General features: G+C 38.4%; 1 protein-coding gene across 1 annotated transcript in view; it reads right to left on the bottom strand.

Annotated features, from left to right (window-relative positions):
• UBR5 (ubiquitin protein ligase E3 component n-recognin 5) overlaps positions 1–15,546 on the bottom strand; it is a 137,372-nt gene that overhangs the window by 51,571 nt on the left and 70,255 nt on the right. Inside the window, exons 10-20 of the mRNA XM_032415892.1 lie at positions 15,229–15,345; positions 15,037–15,147; positions 14,028–14,182; positions 13,101–13,218; positions 9,663–9,847; positions 7,219–7,328; positions 6,268–6,380; positions 4,757–4,900; positions 4,549–4,660; positions 4,153–4,307; positions 3,706–3,903 (exon numbers count right to left, since the gene is read on the bottom strand). Of these exons, the coding sequence (XP_032271783.1) occupies positions 3,706–3,903; positions 4,153–4,307; positions 4,549–4,660; positions 4,757–4,900; positions 6,268–6,380; positions 7,219–7,328; positions 9,663–9,847; positions 13,101–13,218; positions 14,028–14,182; positions 15,037–15,147; positions 15,229–15,345 (1,518 nt within the window). The remainder of the gene's footprint in view (positions 1–3,705; positions 3,904–4,152; positions 4,308–4,548; positions 4,661–4,756; positions 4,901–6,267; positions 6,381–7,218; positions 7,329–9,662; positions 9,848–13,100; positions 13,219–14,027; positions 14,183–15,036; positions 15,148–15,228; positions 15,346–15,546) is intronic.

The following is a 15,546-nucleotide window of genomic DNA, read 5'->3' on the forward strand; positions in this document are numbered from 1 at the left end:
TACATGAAAACCAAAACCTTCAACTCCCCCAGAAATCATGACAGATGCAATCCCTCAGAGGTGACAACTAATGTACTTCACTGTCAAAGACATGGTAATATTAATAATTTACAGAACATTTCATTAACTACCTGAGAAACAGCATGCAATAGACTGAATATCTATGGCCCCCCAAATTCATATGTTGAAAGCTAATCTCCAGTGTAATGATATTTGGAGGTGGGACCTTTGAGAAAAGAGACAAGACTTCTCCCCTCCCACCACATAAGAATACATGGCTCTCTATGAAACAGCACTGGGCCCTCACCAGATGCCAAATCTGCCCACACCTTGATCTTGGACTTCCAGCCTCCAGAACTCTAAGAAATTTCTGTTGTTTATAAGCCAGTCTAATCTATAGCAACTTGAACAAATACACAGCATGAATAAATCAAGGAGTTCAAATGTACTTCTTTCAGAATGTTAAAACTGTAGTTAAGGGATTTTTATGGACTAAATATAATGCATTGGTTTTGGAAAACAAGTAAATTTGTTCATTTTAACTAGAATTAAGAACTGGGAAAAGAGTGTGTGGAATACAAAGGGAAGAAGAAAGATGTATTGGAACAACTTACCACCTCTCCCCCAAACTACTTAAATAACCTATCCCTTCCCCCAATCTTATGGAGAGGAGGCAAGGTAAAAGTGAGGGTTGGCGGGGGAGGAAGGACAAAAAAATACAGTTAAAAAACCATTTTCAGGGGTGCCTGGGTGGCTCAGTCGTTGAGCGTCTGCCTTCGGCTCAGGTCATGATCCCAGGGTCCTGGGATCGAGCCCCGCATCGGGCTCCCTGCTCGGCGGGAAGCCTGCTTCTCCCTCTCCCACTCCCCCTGCTTGTGTTCCCTCTCTCGCTGTGTCTCTCTCTTCAAATAAATAAATAAAATCTTTAAAAAAAAAACAAACCATTTTCAGTACCTGCCACATGTGCGACAGGCCATTCTGACCGTGGCACTAAGACACTGAGGTGAGCCCTTACACAGTAAGCTCCAGTTCCAGTCAAGCTACTCTGCTGCAGACTCTGTGACATAGAAGGTTTTCAAGCCCTCAGCCAGTCAGCTGGTTGGAAGCAGCTACAGGGAACTCTCATCTCCAACCCGCTCTACACGGGCTCTCACTCTGACAGTTATCAATACCACACTTACTGTGTTAAAAGCAAGAGTTTACTCGGCATCACTATATGTTGTATTCGTTACTTATTTATAGCAAAAGGCAGAGTGAATTCAGTGAAACATTTCTCGCAGGTCTACTGTGCACCAAGCCCAGCTCACTGCGGTACAAAGATAAATGATGGCACACTTTATCCCTACCCATGGGATGACGACACATTTTATCTTTACCCCTGAGATGCTGACAGAGTGCAGGGGTCACAGAATCAAATACCTACATAAGTATCCGAAGTAATACAAATGAATGGAGGAGGCTGGGGGTAAAGAGATAACACAAACTGTATCATAAATAAAGGGCAACATTCAGAGCAATTAAGTATGGGGATCTGCAATAAGTTGGAGAAACCACATACAGCCTCTAAAGGGGGCACGCTAATGGCTGTTTGATGGCCTAATGTTTCCAGATCTTCCCATTTTTTAAGAACTGAAAATCTGGATTTTAAAGAAAAATCCGGTGATTTTTTAATGTTGGCAACCAATCAAGAATTTTAAAATGACACAAAGGTGATTTCTAGGGGTCAAGTTCAGGCCACAGCCACCTCCTTAACCATACCCCTACCAGTTTGGAACCTCTAGTCTAACAGGTTACAATCAAAACTAAACCAAGAATATGAATACCGTGTCTCTCAACAACAAGCTTACAGGTAGCTCTCAGGAGTACCTGGATTCAGACTATTTCAGATGCAATTCTAACAAGTTTGCTTTCACCTCCAACCTAATGGAGGGTAAGTAAGCCCCCATACCAAGTTCTATCTCCACTCTTTATAGAAAATCTCCTCACAAGAGTTGTCTGTTTTCTCCTTGGCCCACTCTAATCAGGCTTTCATCCCTGCTGTCAAGAATGACCCAGATGGAGCCAAATCCCCAGTCACGTTCCGTACTTGCCTGGCCTGGCCTACGGCATCACTGGACGTGGGTGATCACTGCATCCTGCTTGACACATACTCGTCACCTGGCTTCCAAGACAGCACTCATTCTAGTTTTCCTCCAACCCCTGTGGATGCTGCTCCTTCTCAGTCTCTTATGCAGGTTCCTTTTAATCTCCCTGGACATTTAAATGCTGATACTAATCTCATGGCTCAGTCCTTAGGCCTCTTTTCTTCTCCATGACCTTGATAATCTCATTCAGTGTAATTCCTCTAGTATCACAGATGTACTGTCAGCTCCTAAGTCTAATTCTCCATCTTGCTCTGGGTCTTCAGACTTAACAGATCTAACTTTCCATTTACCACCTCCTCTTGGATATCTGATAGGCACCTTAAACTCTGCATGTCTAAAACCAAACTCCTGCTGTCTGCCCCTCCCCACCCCCGGTCCCAAACCTGCTCCATCCCTAGTCTCCATCTCTATAAATGCCAACTTCATTCCTCCAAAACCTTTGGCCCTCTTGCTTCCTCTAGTTGACACCTATATTGAGCCATAAGCAAATCCTGTTGGCTCTACCATCAGCCGTATCTAGTATACCTAGAATCAAATCCCTTCTCCCTCGTAACTCCACCTCCTGGGCCAAGCCACCATCCCCTCCCACCTGGACCATTTGAATAGCCCCCCTCACAGGCCTCCCGACTTCCAAACTGCCCCCTAGTATTCTCAGCAGGTCAACAGTGATCCTTTGAAAATTCAAGTCAAATCAGGTCAAACTCTGCCCAAATTGCTCCAATAAGTTCTGGGGGTACTGCCTTTTCATCTAACAAACACCTCATCTGTAACATGTTCAAAACTAAACTCAGCCCTCTTCCGTCATCCCTTTTGTTCCTCCTACTATTTTTTCCTCTCCCCACCAACCACCAAAATCAGCTTTGTAATTCCTTCCTGCCATTTACTGCTGATGACCAGCACCAAATTTTAGAGCTTCTACTTCCTGAAGATCTCTTTGAATCCATCCCCTCTTCCTCATTTCCAAGAGTTCAAGCTTATTTCGTTTCTAACCTGGATAACTTCATGAGCCTTTTTGTCTGGTCTCTACAGCCAGTTTAAAAGCCTTCTCCTCCTAGCTGTCAGGGGAGAGCTCCCACCGCTTAGGTTAACGCACAAGGCACCCTGGTGCCTTTCTCCAGACTTTGCACTTGTTACTCACTGCCCCATATGCGCCCTATCTTCTGGTTCTATCAACAGAATGTACACGATCTCCCAACATACTGAGATTCATAAAGGCTGTTCTTAGTGCTAGGGATAACACCTCCCACCTTCAGTCTTCCTGTCTGACAATTCAAAGCTGTATTCAGGCATCACCTCCTCAGAGAAGCCTTCTCTCCAGTCACAGTTTGATTTATATGCCCCGCCCCCATGCTCCTACAACACTGTGCATGCCTTAAACACTTACACTGTCATCTTTGGTTCACTCATCTCTCTTGTCCTCATAGACTACTGCCACCTATATAGAGGGTTAACAAATAATCTATTCAAGAGGGTTAACAAATAATCTATTCAAGATTGTTTTCCCTAGATTCTAGCACTATCCTGTGATTAAAATGCCACATAGTTTCCAAAGTCAAGTTACCTCTACAGCCATGATGATAATAGCAGCCTTCTTTTTGATTGTTGAATTGGCAGGAAGATTTATTAAAGAATGTACACCCATTCCAAGACTACTAATAGGTGGAAGATCAAGCCAATCAGGATCCCTTATTCCTCCCATGCAATCTTTGGCCATTGGGTAGATAGTACCATTTCCATCTCGAAGAATAATAGGAGACTCCTACAAAAGAGGGAAAATAATAAAATTTGGCTCCCAATCAAAAATGCATCTTTGACTTTTACAAGAGGTATATTTATTTTCAAATCAGATTAGTTTATATTGACCAAATAAGAAATGCAGTATTAATTGTGCTTGATATTCTAAATTCTTCAAGAGTTTAATAACAAGCAAATTAGAGCCCAGCCCTAGGCTTTACAAAAATGTCAATGTTGTCCTACCAAATTTTAAAAGCAAAAATAAGCTCTGTACCTGTCCAGCAGTGAAAATGGCTACGTTCCTCTCGTTCTGACCAAGGAAAGCAATGCTGCTTGTAGGGAAATTATTCTCCTGTTCCGCTTTTCCTGTGGCAAGATCAAAGATACAGTACCGTACCCAATTTCCAGTCTTCAAAACAGCATGCACACCTTCAGAAAACATAAATGTTAAGAAAAAATGTTATACCTCTTTAGTAATCTCTAATTAGTGCCTACCAAATTTTAACATCTCTGGTCACATTTGAAATGTAGATTCATTTTATTCTATAACATTACATACAAGGGACAAAAACTGCCAAACACCTCAAACCACTTTATCCTATATCCATTTACTACACAAGTATTAATAGGATATAAAGTATGCCAGTTGAGAAAGTTACAAAATCTTTACCTTTGGAATCCACATTCACTGCTAATATTTCTGTTTTTTCAGGTATACAGAGCTTTTTAGGAGTCCTCTGGAAACAGTCAGGAACTTTTGGTGTTCCACCGGTTTTGACGACCTACAGGACACAGAAGGAAACTTGCTCTCAAACTCCGTAATACACTCAAGTAGTCAGTCCCAACATTTACCTGCTGAGTGATCCCTCTACACCTACCTGCAGTTCATCAATTCTAAGTAACCTACAATCCTGCAGGAGAGAAGAAGGGTCAGCATCTGAACCAGAGCTGCTCTGACAGTTTGTATTACTGGACGTTCCTGGAAATTTTACAGCAACATAGGCACCATCCACTTTTAGCACCTAGAAGTAGAGGCAAATACGCTGGATATTAACACCAACTTATGTGAAATTAATATGCAAATTATATCCATTGAACTAATTTAACATTGAAGGCATTTAATTTCTTTTATTTCTTTAATGATCACCAAGTTATAAAATTAACCTGAACTTGGGGGAAAAAATTAACCTAAACAGACTCACCAAAGCTTTGTTGTCGATGTCTATATTTGAGGCTTACTGGAGAACTGACCCACATAGCTAGTGCTTACAGTCAGTAGATGTTTAGCAATCGGCTGAAAATATGAAGTATAACCCCTGAAATTCTCCCATCCTTCCTCTTTATTAGTTCAGAGCCCTGCTGTGTGAAAGAACTTCCGTGATGACGGTAATGTTCTAAATCTGCACTGCCTAATATGGTAGATATTATAGCCGTAAGTGGCTACTGAGCACCTGAAATGGAGCTAATGTGACTAAAGAGCTTTTTTATGTTATTTAATTTTAATAAATTTAACTAGTCACATATATAGTTAGTGGCTACCGTTTGGGACAACATAGGTAGACAGTCAGCAATATACAGAAAGACAAGCACAGGACTTGAGACCAGAATACTTGAGTCCTACCTCTGCCACTTGCTGTTTCTGATTTTGAGCCAGTGTGATCTTCTCAGAGGAAACACGTGCCCAGAACCTACAGTTCTACTTTGAGAACCAAATGGACCAGCGTGTGGAAAAGGCCTTTGTAAACTACAGGGGATGGCATGCCTACTCTTCCCCTTAAGTACAAATGAAAGACCATCAATTTCAGAAACAAATGAGCAGTCAGAAAAACCTTTACTTTGCAGATACTCTGCAGCTAGAGATCCATTTTGTTTTGCAGTATGTGTGGAGGGAAAGGTGAAATTAATGGCATTCCAGCTGATGGACTCTACCCACTTGTTTTCTAAGAAAGCGAGACCCTCTCCAGAAAGAAGGGAAAAGAAACTAGAAGGGGACTTGAAGACAATAAAGATTTCTAAATGTTATGGAAGATGATCCCTCCTTCAGAACTGTCTAATAGTTCCAAAGAATGGAGTAATATAATCTCAAAAAATACATATATAATCTCTTTGCAACGTTTCAGCAAATCTAAAATTATTCCAAAATAACACCTTTCTTTAAAGAAAGCAATATATCACCATAAATGCTGAAGAGGCCCCCTAGTCACCTATTCATCTTCAGGGACAGAGATGATGGAGAAGATATCTGCAACAGGCTAAGGGCTCACTGGAAGTGATAAACGGAGCAGCTCCGAGGAAAGGGCTGAACACTCACTCACCAACCATAAATTCTTGGATAACCAATACTGTTCTAATTCTTGTAGCAAATAATTCTTAGACATCTTAAACAAACCTTGCCAACAGGAACATTCTTAACATCTTCCACAAAAACGACTTCCCGAAGAGACCACTGCTCTTCGTTCACCTTTTCCTCCTCTTTCGGGGCAGGGGTGGACCGTCGTCGTTCTTAGACAACAACAAAATGGTAAGTACCAAAAAGAAAATGTAAAAGAGACTTTATAGATTTCATCTAAATATATGAAAAAAAAAATCATCTGTAAAGGGATACATAACTGAGATATCTAAATAACAATTCTGTGAACTACTGCTTTATGATGTTTTATGACCAATTTCCACTTCAAACGACTTCATAGTGAAAAATAACCATATCTGTTAATGCCTACTGATATTAACACTACTGCAAACACCACAAAGAAGAAATAAAAAACTTATTTTGAACCCTTAAAATTAGAGTTATCTGACCAAGGTTTAAAATAAAAGATCTGTTAGGCTATTCTTAAAACTATCATGTAACTATTGAAAGTCTAACTTTCGGTTTCCTCAGGTGCAAAGCAATTATAAAATAAATTTACTTTGAGGACCTTTCAAAAAACTCTTTAAATCCAAGGTGCAATAGTGAGTCTAGGTTCCTAAATTCTACAAATTCTGAGCAGAAACTGTGACCGAGCCATAACCAATTTACAATAAAAACAGTCAAAAAAGGTGGGCGGATATTCTAATTAGTGGCAGTTATTTCCCACTATTACTGTGAAGCATTTTACAAATTATAAAACACTATAACGCTCAAAAACAAAAGGAATAGCAACACTGTAAATACCACTTTTTTTTCATTTAAATAAAGCTGCACACACAAACACACAAATGAAACTGGTAGAAATACAATTTATATGAAAAGATATTAAAAACGGTATATGAGCTGCCTCAAATCATACCCAGACTGAACACAGCTGTCTGCCTGGGGCCTGATTTTGACCAACGTACACACACTACACATAAAACTTACTATACGGCATGGACGCACTGCTGGCAATCGAGGACGCATCACTGCACGTGGAGGCTGGAGAGGGCGGGGGACCCATTTCCGTTTTCACTGGTTCCTGCTTACTTTCAGGCCTGAGATTAGAAATAAGATTCTCCTCGTTATTAGGAAAATGAAATATTAGGAACTTGTCAGATGATTTTTAACTCAAGTTTATTCTTGTAAACAAGGGAATGAAATATTAAAAACTTATACAAAGTGGTCTATTTCTAGGACTCAAGATACTGAAAAAGGTACACAGCGCATACTTCAAATTCTTAGTAATGTTTTAAAAGAAAGGAAAGAAAAATACACCGTATAAAGCTATCAACGACATGAAACAATGATTCAGATAAGCCTTACCTAGGAATAACAATAAAAACTACACTCAATTTAGCCTAAGCCTCTTGAGCGAACAAGTTTCACACTTCAGTGAACCCTGACTTGGACACAGCAATTTAACTGAAAAAATGGTAAAGGAAAATAAATAAAACGCCAACTAGATCTTTAGTTTCTTAGAGTTCAAAGAAGGAACTCTACTCACAATGGCTTACAAAAATTTATTCTTGAACCATCTGGTGATGAACCATCATCTGTTATAACCGAAATGAGAAATTACAGAATTAATAACCTATTCCTTTGCACTGAGTTATTTCATTAACTATACCTAAGAAGATAACTACAGTCAACAACAACACGATATTCTACAGGAAGTAAAAACATAAATATTTTTAGTCATTAAAAGGCAGAAGTCAATTTTTAGTCAGAAAAGTCACCTATTACTAAGAAATTTGTTATATACAGATCGACCTGGTATATTTTATAATCAGGCCCATCATCGTAACCCCCTCGTCTCCTATTACCTCCACCAGGAATTTCACGTGAGTTTAGAAAAAGTCCACAGAAAACCAGTATTATTCTCACCAGCACCTTGGCAAAGTGCTCAGCACAAGCACACATGAACACTCACTCATGGCCGCTCCGCAAAGCTTGTGATGGTGGAGACGGGCTGATGCTGACTAATCACTAGCATGCCTTTAAAGTGAATGCATTTCAAGGGCTTAGCAAAGAAGAGTCTGTTCACATGAAAACGACTATGTTCTTAACGTTTAATTTCACTAAGCTCTTCTACTAAGTTTATTAATAAAAGATGGCAAATTTCAAGGAAGGCATGAAGAACTTCATAAATTACACAATCTCAATAGCATATTCTATTTCAAACTCACTTATATTTGTGCACACCAAGACTATTTTAACCATCCTTTACAACATTTCATAAATAATGAAAATGTGTTTTGTCACTTTTATTTTTAGGATAAAAATCACTGTAATTAGAGAGGAAGTCTACAAATCTATTTTGTAAAACAAGACGGGGAGAGAGAGAGAGAGAGAGAGAGAGCACTACAACAAAGCAAGAAGCCTTAATTTGGCGTAAGTTACAATAGCTTTGGTTTATTAAAGATTATTTTTTAACTTATTTAACAGTAATCCTTGTGTTTTCTAAACTTCAATTTGCATTAACATTAAGAGGAATAGTAGTGATAAAAACAGCAAATTTACATTCATTACGTGCATTTGAGCAAACGAAAAAATTCCAGCAGTTTTAAAATCTGTATGTATAGTACAATCCCCATTTCTTTTCAACGCCTGTATACATTTTTTAAAAAAAGGAAATACATAAAAACATTTAAAATGTTATTTCTGAAATACAACATTAGTCATCCATGTTTCTATAATGGTCACACATTTTTGTAAGATTAAGAAAAAAGGTTATTTATAAACTTTATTAAAGTTTCTTAAGTTCATGTAACAAATAACCAAATTACATTCCACATCAATCTTTTTAGAGACAAGTAGATGCTTCTAAAAGTACAAGTGTTAAGTAAGATCTATGTATCCGGCTCCCAAACAATAAGCCAGACCCTGTGTGTGGGCTCCACACAATTCTCTGGTATTTCTGTTTGCATATCCCTCCCACCCAAAAACCTACAAATCCTTAACAGAATTTCCCAGCACGTTAACCTGTAAAACCCTTCCAAGGATCCAGATGCAGATAAGACATTAGGTAGAAATTAAGATGATAACACAGGGAGAGAGAAGGGCAAAGCTGGCCTGCTATAGGTAAGGCTGAACACATTATTACTGCCACACACCCATGGCAAAGGACACACTCTAAAGACAAAGACACAAAGAGATCTCTACATGGTCACTCCAGCAGCTGAACATCAAGATCTATAACATACAAATATTAACCAAGCTGCAAATAGTAAATCTGACCAATTCCTTTCAAAACTCTTAGGCATCTTCGTGAGACCCACCACGGGAGCACTCTTCTATGTCACTGTGCACCTCTAAGTCAGCCTTGACTCATATACACAGCAAACTAGAAACTGGTATAAAACCATGCTTAGTCAGAGTATGGTACTTACTTAGCTTCAGTAGTTTTGCTAGCTTTGTCCATGCTTTTCAAGCTCTCAGGAGATCGAAGTTGAAATCTACAGCTATCGTTCATATTCCAAACTGACTCCATTAAGACACCAACTTTAGGAATCCCAGCACTAATTGAAAATGCAACTGCTCCAGCATGATAAAGAGGATTATTTCTTAAGCATACCTATCATACAGAAGAAAAATCACCATCAAAATGACGTAACTTTGAAACTCTAAGAGTTGCTTCAAATGTATGTAAATACAATATATAAAAGTATTGTTTCCTAGGTTTTCCAAAAACAGTCATACATCAACAATAATGCTGATAAAGCACTGTCTTAAAGGTCTCCTCCATCAAAAATTTGTTCCCAAAATTATGGAGCACTAATAATTTGAGCACATTTGCTAAAAAATAACTTTAACATATCATGCAACAAAATAAACAAATTTCATGCAACAAATATCCTGACCATTCTGCTCTAAGGAAATAGAACAGAAAGAGAGAAGAAACTTTTTTTAAAGGTTGGCATTAAAAAAAAAAAAAATTACACTTTTTGTCAGTTTAATTCGAAATTACTTTCCTAATTCGTGATGCTGTACAGTACACAGGCTCTGTAATTTCATCTCTATGGGTACTTCTTTCCCCCAGAAGACTGCAGTTTGCTACAAACCAGAAGCTTCCCTGGATAATATGTTTTTTCTTACATTAAAAAAGAATATGCTAACATCAGTGTTAGCAGTTAATTGAGTCCAGGACTGAATAACCTAAAACTTCTGTCAGGGAGCACCCTCAGGTCACACTCTGAAACTACCAACCTGCAAGGTGGCACTGTCACACACAACAATAGTTCCAAAGGAGAGAGAAACATTATTTCTGGAAATCTCTTATTTTTCCAATAGCTCAGTCTTACTGACATTCTGTTCAGTCATCCAGTAACTAATGATCATGTTGTACTTGACAGTGGCATATGTGAAGATCATGTGTTTGGTGGTTTATAATTAACCGTAAGTGACAATAGAAGAAAGTGATACAGGGCACTGGGTGGCTCAGTCGGTTAAGCGTCTGCCTTCGGCTCAGGTCATGATCCCAGGGTCCTGGGATCGAGTCCCACGTTGGGCTCCCAGCTCAGTGGGGAGTCTGCTTCTCCCTCTCCCTTGCCCCTCCTCCCCGCTCATGCACGCGCTCTCTCTCTCTTGTCACTCACTCTCTCAAAAAAATAAATAAAAATCTTTAATAAGAAAGTCTATATTTTGGGGGCGCCTGGGTGGCTCAGTTGGTTAAGCGTCTGCCTTTGGCTCGGGTCATGATCCCGGGGTCCTGGGACTGAACCCCGCATTGGGCTCCCTGCTCAACTGGGAGCCTGCTTCTCCCTCTCCCTGCCACTCCCCCTGCTTGTGCTCCAGCGCTCTCTCTGTCAAATAAATAGATATAATCTTTAAAAAAAAAAAAAAAAAGTCTGTATTTTAAAGAGAAATGTGATAAGACAGTGAAAGACGTTATATTAGAAAATAGGTTATTTATTAATGCCTTATAAAAAAAAAAATAAATGCACCTTAAAAACAACAAGGTGTGTATTCAGGATCCAGCATATAACAAGACATGCCAATGAATAACTGCTAAATACATCCCTCTCAATAATTATGATCCGAGAGTGCAGGTGTAGCTGAAAACTCTAAGTGATCAACAGTTACCATATGAATACTTTCCTTATTCTGTGGCTGTCACTGTCTTTAATCTCTAGTTTTTCACAGCTTTAAAACAAAATCTTAGCTCTACAACCAAAATATTTTAATACACCACTACCTCTCAGCAATTTAGTGTGAAGCTGTTTTGTTTAAAACTTTTTTCATTGCATCTTTAAAGTATTTTTTCTACCCTCCCTGTCTATAGTAACGTCATCCTACAAGCTAATAAGGCAAATGCTAGGATATCCTGCTATTATGTGAGTCCAGTGAACAAGGAACTTTGAGAACATCAGATATCAGAATTTGGACTAAACAGGAAAAGGGGAGCTCCCCGAAGAGACAGATCTGTCCAAAGCAACTGACATAAATAATAAAGGCTGAACAATAATATTCAAAATAGTGGGTAATCATTGAAAACTTCCTAGCTGGGAGGCCAAGAAAGGAGTCCGAACAAGACAACCATGAATATGACCACCCCACCCCCCGCAAAAAAAAAAAAAGGAGCCACAAGTAAGAACAAAAACGGATACATTTAAGCTGGGCTTTGTAGAAAAGTAACAGCTAAAATGATGACTATTTTTTAAGACACAGGGAATATAAGTAATACCACCTTCTGATGAGAAAAAAACAACTGAAGTGCAAGATGACAAAATTAGCACATTGTGTAATAAAAATTGTGTAAAAAAATAATAATAATAAATTGTCTAAGTGACAGGGTTTTTAAAGCCCTTAAACATTTATTGCAGCATTTGCTGTAATAATACATGCATCAAGTTTTATCCTGAAGATAAACTTCTAGAGAGTCTAATGAATGAGAAGTAGAACAACAGTTCTCAAACTCTTTTGGTCTCAGAACCCTTTTTCCCTATTAAATATTACTGAGGACCCAAAAATCTTTTGTTTATTTGGGTCCTATCTAGTTGGTATTTAATGTATTATTAATTAAAACTGAGAAATTTTTAAATATTTAACAGTAATAAACCCCAAGTTAATATAAACAATTTTATGAAATATGACATTTTCAAAAAGAATAGCAAGAAAAGTGGCATTATTTACATTTTTGCAAATCTCTTAATGTCTGATTTAACAGAAGACATTCCCATGTCTGCTTCTGCATTCCATCTGTTGTGATACATTACTTTGATTCAAGTGTAGAAAACAATCCAGCTTCACACAGATATGTAAACAGAAGAGATAGGACTCTGCAAACTCCATGAAAGAGTGGAGAAGCCAGCAGAAGTCCTCGGACCACACTTTGATCCACTGAGGTATCAGAAAAATTACCTATCTATAAGATAGGAGCATAAAACCATCTCAGAGTCAAAAAACAGAAACTGGTAGAAACAGGGATCTGATGAAGCCTCCTGCCTTATGCTGACACCATCCTCAAGAGCAGTATCTTTCAAACTGCCTGGCTGTTTCTCACCTGCAATGCTTGTTCAACACTATGATGCTTGGCCCATACCCCCAGACAAACTGAAGGAACGTTTCAGGTAAGGAGCTCCAGGTTCTGCATTTAAGTACCAAGTGATTCTTAAAATTAGGAAAATCTGGAAACCCTGCCCCATAGGAAAACCTACTGACATTGGGGCAGAAATCTCTGTTACTCAACGACTAAATAAAGAGCACATACATGCTACTGGAACCTGATCCTCCGAATGACATTCATTTGTAAAACTGCTCAGAGGGGAAGAAAGTGATTTTGAAGAGAAACAATGTCCCTTAGGACAGGTTTCATTCTAATCACTTACCTGGGTACCAACAGTGATGTTCGGCATCGAAGAAATACCAGCACTAGATTTGGGCTTTTTATTTTTTGCTCTAGCTTTCTCTAACATTTTTTTCCTTTGACTAAAAGGGACTACACCCCTGAAAAGAAAAAGTATAAATTGGTCAAGTAAGCAGCAAAAAAGCCTATTAAATTAATCTGAAATTACACATATTACAGTATTTTTGCTTCAGAATAGGATTAACATGTACAACTTATTCTTAATCATAACTTGATCATAGGTTTAATACATAACTGGATCCATTTTTATTAAGCCTTAGGGATTAAAATTTATAGAAAATTGATCACCCCAAATTCTCTTCCAAATAACTGTATCTCATTAGTAGATTCCCCTGTATTTCTGCCAATGCAAATTTACTACTAACTCCTTAAAACACAATGGAAAATACATTTAAAATCCCTAACAGTAAAAGATTAAGGAAGGCATAGAATATTCATCCAATGAAATACTTTAATAACCTTTAAAAGTGTATTTTAAGCAATACTGTTGAATGAAAAAAAGCATGAAAAAATACCCTATAGCCTATGCTTCCAATTATGTAAAAGCAAAGTACACATTTACATATAGGAAAATAAGATTTAAATACTCCCAAATGCTAACAGCAGTTATCTTTAGGTTGTAGGACAGTAGGTGATGTTTGTTTCTACTTTATGCTTTTGTAAAATTCCATAATTATAGTCACTACTAAGTATGCGTTACTTGTATAAGGCTTTCTTTTTTTTAAGTTTTTTTTTTAAATATTACTTTGCTCCAAAATGGAATTTCCCTCCCTTTAAAGCATTATCCTTTGACCAACCTTCTCATGTTGGTATTCCACTACTCAAAGCACCTATCTATGCACCTAAAAGCATTCACTGATAAGGAATTGCCCCTCCCTGTGATACTCACCACCAATATAAATTGTTCTCTAGCTGGGCGCAGGTGTAAAGGGCACAGCAATGTAAAGACACAATCCGTTCACCTTGAAGTTCTGAGTAAGTCTGTGCAGTGTGCTCTAATTTAGAAGCCACAGAACTTAAAGTTTCATCCACCCATGTAGCAACCTAAAGAGTAAAATAATAAGGGCTTAAATAAATAAAATACAAGTAATCTTTTAAAAGGATTGTGGTCAAAACTAGGAAAAGGCATACATACTCTATGGACTGGAATTCTAAAATGCTTTGAGTTAAATGTCAGAAAAGTAAGTAATTTAGAAAAGACTCTTGGGGCGCCTGGGTGGCTCAGTCGTTAAACATCTGCTTTCGGCTCAGGTCATGATCCCAGGGTCCTGGGATCAAGCCCCACATCCGGCTCCCTGCTCAGCAGGAAGCCTGCTTCTCCCTCTCCCACTCCCCCTGCTTGTGTTCCCTCTCTCGCTGTTGTCTCTCTCTGCGAAATAAATAAAATCTTTAAAAAATAAAAATAAAAAGAAAATATTCTTAATTAAGACTAGAACCTAAAATATTTTCTTCACACGAATAAAGTAGCAGTTATGGTTGAAATGAATGTCTAAAGCCATCTCTAAGAAATTAATCAAAATTAAACACCTGCTTCAACAATTTTCCGAAGAATTTAGTCACTCAAAAGCCAAACTGATAACCCGAGGTATAATACCCCATACTTTCCCAGTCCATCTCTTCCGGCTTTTCAACAGCTCCTCTTTTGTCAGCCCTTATCTTGAATATTGTTTCCTTCCCTTAAAGGAAAAAGCCCCCTCTAAAAGCTGGATTATAATACAGGGATAAACCAGCAACAAAAAGATTATACATTGGATTACTCTCTTAGGTTTGAGATGCTTTGTGTTTGTGGATCTAGTTAGAAAGACAGAAAATGAAAAGATGGAAAAGGGGCAGGGAGAGGAAGAAAACCAAGAATTTAGGCACGAAATGTTTCTCAATCAATGCACAGTGTTCTGTACCTTGTTATTTTCTGTAGCTACAGTCGCTCTTATGCTATTTGCAGACAGCAGGACTATCTTTTCATTGGTTAGCCCCAAAAACGTTGCTCGAGGATGATGCAGTGAAGGATTCTTTAAAAGCATAAGAAACACGATTACCATTTTGTGTGTCAGTATGTAGAGCTATTCAATGCGAGTTTAATTATAACATACCTGTGCATTTCTGTAAGGCTCAGATTCACTCCACTTCCACTGATAAAGTTCCCCTTTACTGCTGACAGCCAAAAGCTCAGAATACAGAGCCCCAATACAGACGAATTTTGTTCCATCCTATAAAGTAAAAAATAATACAAAGTATAAATATAACAACTGCCAAACCTAGTGGTTTTAATTCACTTCATCAAACCTGGGTTAGTTCTGCGAACATATAAATCACAGCTATATGCAAAGTCTTCGGGACAGGCTGCAAGGCCCTCTATCCAGCAGCCTTGGCTCCTTCCTGAACTCCCTCCCTGTCCTCCAAGCACATCA

The sequence above is a fragment of the Phoca vitulina genome, unplaced genomic scaffold (genome assembly GCF_004348235.1).
Source record: "Phoca vitulina isolate PV1807 unplaced genomic scaffold, GSC_HSeal_1.0 scaffold18, whole genome shotgun sequence".
In the NCBI taxonomy this organism is placed as follows: domain Eukaryota; kingdom Metazoa; phylum Chordata; class Mammalia; order Carnivora; family Phocidae; genus Phoca; species Phoca vitulina.